The sequence below is a fragment of the Camarhynchus parvulus genome, unplaced genomic scaffold (genome assembly GCF_901933205.1).
Source record: "Camarhynchus parvulus unplaced genomic scaffold, STF_HiC, whole genome shotgun sequence".
In the NCBI taxonomy this organism is placed as follows: domain Eukaryota; kingdom Metazoa; phylum Chordata; class Aves; order Passeriformes; family Thraupidae; genus Camarhynchus; species Camarhynchus parvulus.
In genome coordinates, this window is record NW_022147883.1 from 124 (window position 1) to 6,107 (window position 5,984).

The 5,984-nt window shown below is 52.5% G+C and overlaps 1 protein-coding gene across 1 annotated transcript; it reads right to left on the minus strand.

The window, feature by feature from the left end:
- Window positions 1-886: 886 nt before the first annotated feature.
- Window positions 887-5,350, minus strand: LOC115915944 (transcription initiation factor TFIID subunit 4-like; the record flags this gene model as incomplete). Its single annotated transcript, XM_030969645.1, has 2 exons — window positions 887-1,089; window positions 4,879-5,350. Coding segments are annotated over 2 exons (675 nt in total), but the record flags the coding sequence as incomplete, so codon positions are not given.
- Between the last annotated feature and the right edge of the window lie 634 nt (window positions 5,351-5,984).

Sequence of the window (5,984 nt, forward strand, 5' to 3'; positions counted from 1 at the left end):
GGGGGATTTGGGGTTTGGGGGTTTGGGGGGATTTGGGGATTTGGGGATTTGGGGTTTGGGGATTTGGGGTTTGGGGGATTTGGGGATTTGGGGGATTTGGGGATTTGGGGGATTTGGGGTTTGGGGATTTGGGGGATTTGGGGATTTGGGGTTTGGGGGATTTGGGGATTTGGGGATTTTGGGGATTTGGGGTTTGGGGGATTTGGGGATTTGGGGGATTGGGGGATTTGGGGTTTGGGGGTTTGGGGGATTTGGGGGATTTGGGGATTTGGGGTTTGGGGATTTGGGGATTTGGGGATTTGGGGTTTGGGGATTTGGGGTTTGGGGGGATTTGGGGATTTGGGGGATTTGGGGATTTGGGGGATTTGGGGGGGTTTGGGGATTTGGGGATTTGGGGGGGGATTTGGGGTTTGGGGGGATTTGGGGATTTGGGGTTTGGGGATTTGGGGATTTGGGGGATTTGGGGATTTGGGGGATTTTGGGGATTTGGGGGATTTGGGGGTTTGGGGATTTGGGGGATTTGGGGGATTTGGGTGGATTTCTGGGCGGATTTGTGTGGATTTCTGGGCGGATTTGGGTGGATTTTTGTGGATTTTTGGGTGGATTTTTGGGTGGATTTTTGGTGGATTTCTGGGTGGATTTGGGAGTATTTTTGTGCGGATTTCTGGGTGGATTTCTGGGTGGATTTGGCTGGATTTCTGGGTGGATTTCTGGGTGGATTTGGCTGGATTTCTGTGTGGATTTCTGGGCAGATTTCTGGGCGTATTTTTGTGCGGATTTATGGGGATTTCTGGGTGGATTTTTGGGTGGATTTGGGTGGATTTCTGGGCGTATTTTTGTGCGGATTTCTGCGGATTTCTGGGTGGATTTTTGTGGATTTCTGTGCTGATTTCTGGGTGGATTTTGGGCCGGATTCGGCGCGTTTCGGGGTCGCTTCCTCACCGGGCAGCACTCGCCGTGCCGGCGCTCGGATCCGCGTCCCCGGCTCCAGGCTCCAGGCGGCTTCACCCGGACACGGCCCCGGAACCTTCCGGACCCCGGGCGGGAGCGCCGGGAGCCCAAAGAGGCGGAGCAGGTCCCGGGAGGGGCCTGGGAGGGAAGATTTGGGGTGAAAAGTGGGAAAAAATCGGGAAAAAATCGGGGAAAAATCGGCAAAAAACGGGGGTTTTGGGAGGAAAAACGGCGAGGGAATGGCGTTGGAGGAGGTTTTGCGAGTAGAGGGGATACTGGGACAAACTGGGACAAACTGGGATGGACTGGGGGGGAACTGCGGGGGAAGATTTGGGGTGAAAAGTGGGGAAATAGGGGGAAAAAAATCGGCAAAAAAAGCGACCAAAAAATCGGGGTTTTTGGAGGGGAAATGGGTGGGAAATGGGGATTTGGGATGCTGGGATGGACTGGGAGGAACTGGGACAAACTGGGAGGGACTGGGAGGGACTGGGACTAGTGAGATATCCCCCGTCCCAAAATTCCCCAAAACAACCCAGAAAATCCCATAAAAATCCCTTCAAAGCGTCCCAAAAAAATCCCCAAAAAACCATAAAAATAATAAAAAAATCCCCCCAAAGTCACAAAATTCCCGAAAAATCCCCACCCCCAAAACCCCAAGGCTCCCCCAAAAAATTAAAAAAAACACCAAAAATTCCCCCCCAAATCCCCCAAAAAATAAAAAAAAAATTCTCCACCAAAAACCCCAAAAATCCCCCCAGAAAAACCAAAAATCCCTCAAATAACCCCCCCAAAATTCCTCCCCCCCCACAGAAACACCTAAAAATTGCGGAAAAAAAAAATCAACCCAAGAAAACCCAAAAAAAAACCCCAAAAAGCCCCAAAATCCAAAAAAAATCCCTCCACAAAAAACAATCCCCAAAATCCCCCTAAAAAATCCCCCCAGAATCCAAAAAAATTCCCCAAAAATCCCCTAAAAACCTAAAAAGTTCCTCTAAAAGCCCCAAAAAACTAAAAACCCCAAAATTAAAACCCCCCTCTAAAACCCCAAAAATTTCCCTCTAAAACCCCAAAAATTCCCTCTAAAACCCCCAAAAATTCCCCTCTAAAAACCCCAAAAACTCCCTCTAAAACCCCAAAAATCCTCAAAATCCCTCCCTAAGAAAACCCCAAAATATCCCAAAAAATGTGAATTTATGACTCAAAAAACCCCAATGCTCTATAAAATCCCCAAAACCCCAAATTCCCCCCAAAAATTGGATTTTATCCCCTAAAAAAAAACCCCCAAAATTCCCCAAATTCCCCCTGGGTCCCTTTGGATCCTCGGGACCCCAAAATTTCCCAAATTCCCCCAAAAATTCCCCAAAATTCTCCCAAAATCCCCAAAAATTCTCAAAAAAATTCCCCAAAAATTCTCCCAAAATCCCCAAAAATTCTCCACAAAATCCCCAAAAATTCTCCCCAAAATTCTCCCAAAATCCCCAAAAATTCTCCCCAAAATCCCCAAAAAATTCTCCCCAAAATCCCCAAAAAATTGCCCCAAAAATTGCCCCAAAAAATTCCCCAAAAATTCCCCAAAAATTCCCCAAAATCCCCAAAAATTCCCCCAAAAATTCCCCAAAAATTCCCCAAAATCCCCAAAAATTCTCCCCAAAATTTCCCCAAAAATTCTCCCCAAATCCCCAAAAATTCTCCCCAAAATCCCCAAAAATTCCCCCAAAAATTCCCCCAAAAATTCCCCAAAAATTCTCCCAAAATCCCCAAAAATTCCCCCAAAAATTCCCCCAAAATTCCCCCAAAATTTCCCCAAAAATTCCCCAAAAATTCCCCAAAAATTCTCCCCAAAATTCCCCAAAAATTCCCCGAATCCCTGAAATTCCCCCAAATTCCCAGCATGTTCAAACCAGTTCAGACCAGTTCAAACCAGTTCAGACCAGTTCAGACCAGTTCAAACCAGTTAATCCCAGTTCAAACCAGTTCAAACCACTTCAACCCAGTTCAGACCAGTTCAAACCAGTTCATCCCAGTTCATCCCAGCTCCAGCCGAGCAGGGGGGTCCAGGCAGGCCCTGGGATATCTCCCAGTATAAACCAGTACGGACTGGTGTGAACCAGTATGGACCAGTACAGACCAGTATGGAAAGAATATCCCAGTATGGACCAGTATAACCCAGTACAGACCAGTATAACCCAGTATAGCCCAGTATAGCCCAGTACGGACCAGTATAACCCAGTATGGACCAGTACAGACCAGTATAAACCAGTATGGACCAGTATAACCCAGTATGGACCAGTATGGACCAGTATAAACCAGTATGGACCAGTATAACCCAGTATGGAAAGAATGTCCCAGTATGGACCAGTATAACCCAGTACAGACCAGAACATTCCAGCATCTCCCAGTATATCCCAGTTCAACTTTGAGGCATTTCCCAGTACGGACCAGTACGTCCCAGTACATCCCAGTAAGTCCCAGTTCAGATTTGAGGTATTTCCCAGTATGGACCAGTATGGACCAGTATGGACCAGTTACCGTCCCGTGATTTCTCCCAGTGCTCCCAGTTTGTCCCAGTTTGTCCCAGTTTGTCCCAGTGCTCCCGGTGCTCCCAGTGCTCCCAGTTTGTCCCAGTTTGTCCCAGTTTGTCCCAGTGCTCCCAGTGCTCCCAGTGCTCCCAGTTTGTCCCAGTGCTCCCAGTGCTCCCAGTTTGTCCCAGTTTGTCCCAGTTTGTCCCAGTGCTCCCAGTGCTCCCAGTGCTCCCAGTGCTCCCAGTTTGTCCCAGTGCTCCCAGTGCTCCCAGTTTGTCCCAGTTTGTCCCAGTTTGTCCCAGTGCTCGCAGTTTGTCCCAGTGCTCCCAGTTTGTCCCAGTGCTCCCAGTGCTCCCAGTGCTCCCAGTTGCTCCCAGTTTGTCCCAGTGCTCCCAGTGCTCCCAGTGCTCCCAGTTTGTCCCAGTGCTCCCAGTCGCTCCCAGTTGCTCCCAGTTTGTCCCAGTTTGTCCCAGTTTGTCCCAGTGCTCCCAGTCGCTCCCAGTTTGTCCCAGTTTGTCCCAGTTTGTCCCAGTTTGTCCCAGTGCTCCCAGTGCTCCCAGTGCTCCCAGTTTGTCCCAGTGCTCCCAGTTTGTCCCAGTTTGTCCCAGTGCTCCCAGTGCTCCCAGTGCTCCCAGTTTGTCCCAGTGCTCCCAGTGCTCCCAGTTTGTCCCAGTTTGTCCCAGTTTGTCCCAGTGCTCCCAGTGCTCCCAGTTTGTCCCAGTCTCTCCCAGTTTGTCCCAGTTTGTCCCAGTGCTCCCAGTTTGTCCCAGTTTGTCCCAGTTTGTCCCAGTGCTCCCAGTTGCTCCCAGTGCTCCCAGTTTGTCCCAGTTTGTCCCAGTGCTCCCAGTTGCTCCCAGTGCTCCCAGTTGCTCCCAGTGCTCCCAGTAACGGCTCCCATTGCTCCCAGTATTCCCAGTATCCCCATTCCCCAGTTGCTCCCAGTGCTCCCAGTGCTCCCAGTTGCTCCCAGCCCCTCCCAGCTGCTCCCAGTGCTCCCAGTGGTCCCCCAGTCCATCCCAGTCTCTCCCAGTCCATCCAAGTTTAGTCCCAGTTTGCTCCCAGTCCCCCCCAGTCCATTCCCAGTCCATCCCAGTTTTCTCCCAGTCCATTCCCAGTTTGCTCCCAGTCCATTCCCAGTTTGCTCCCAGTTTGTTCCCAGTCCATTCCCAGTCCATTCCCAGTTTGCTCCCAGTTTGTTCCCAGTTTGCTCCCAGTTTGCTCCCAGTTTGCTCCCAGTCCCCCCCAGTCCATTCCCAGTTTGCTCCCAGTCCATTCCCACTCCATTCCCAGTTTGCTCCCAGTCCATCCCAGTCCATTCCCAGTTTGCTCCCAGTCCATCCCAGTCCATTCCCAGTTTGTTCCCAGTTTGCTCCCAGTTTGCTCCCAGTCCCCCCAGTTCGCTCACCCGGCTGTGTCGCTGTCGCGATTCCCAGCGCCGCCAGCAGCAGCAGCAGCAGCGGCGGCAGCGGCGGGGCCATCATGTCGCGACAGAGCCGCGATAGCGCGACAGAGGCGCCGAGGGCAGAGCCTCGATATCGCGACAGAGCCGCGGGGCAGAGCCGCGATATCGCGATAGCGGCACCGCCAGATGCCCCGCGATGTCGCGACAGAGGCGTCGATAAATCTCCGTCAGAGCCCCGCGATGTCGCGATAGGATCCGGCGGGAAGCCCCCGCGATGTCGCGATAGAGGCGCCGACAGAGCCGGGCCGTGGGAGCCGGCGCGGTGTCGCGACAGAGCCCGCGCGGTGTCGCGACAGAGCCCCCGGGACGTGGCGGCCCCGGCGCGAGCGGGGCCCGAGTGCGGGAACGGGAACGGGAACGGGACCCCGCCCCCCGCACAGGCCACGCCCACCCGCGGGCCACGCCCACCGCGGGGCTGGGAGGGAACTGGAACAAACTGGGATGGACTGGGAGGGACTGGGATGGACTGGGATGGACTGGGATGGACTGGGATGGACTGGGAGGGACTGGGATGGACTGGGAGGGACTGGGATGGACTGGGGGGGACTGGGATGGACTGGGAGGAACTGGGAGGGACTGGGAGGGACTGGGGACTGGGGAATGGACTGGGGATGAACTGGGAGCGACGGGGGGGAACTGGGATGGACTGGGAGCACTGGGAGGGACTGGGATGGACTGGGAGCTCTGCAACCCAAATGGACTGGGAAATCCCCCAAACTCCGCCCCCATTTTTGTCTTTTTCCCCAAATTTCCCCTTTTTTCCCCAAATTTCCCCTTTTTTCCCCAAATTTCCCCTTTTTTCCCCGAATTCCCCCCCTTTTGCCCAATTTTCCCAGATTTCTTCCCAATTTTTCCCCCCTTTCTTTCCAAATTTTTCCCCCTCTTTGCCCAAATTCCCCACAATTTTTCCCAATCCCCCCCATTTTTCACCAATTTTCCCAATTTTCCCCCCAATTTTCTCCTTTTTTCCCAAATTTCACCATTTCCCCCTCCCCCCCCGGTTTTTCCCAATTTCCCTCAAAATCTCCCCAATTTTTCCAATTTTTCCC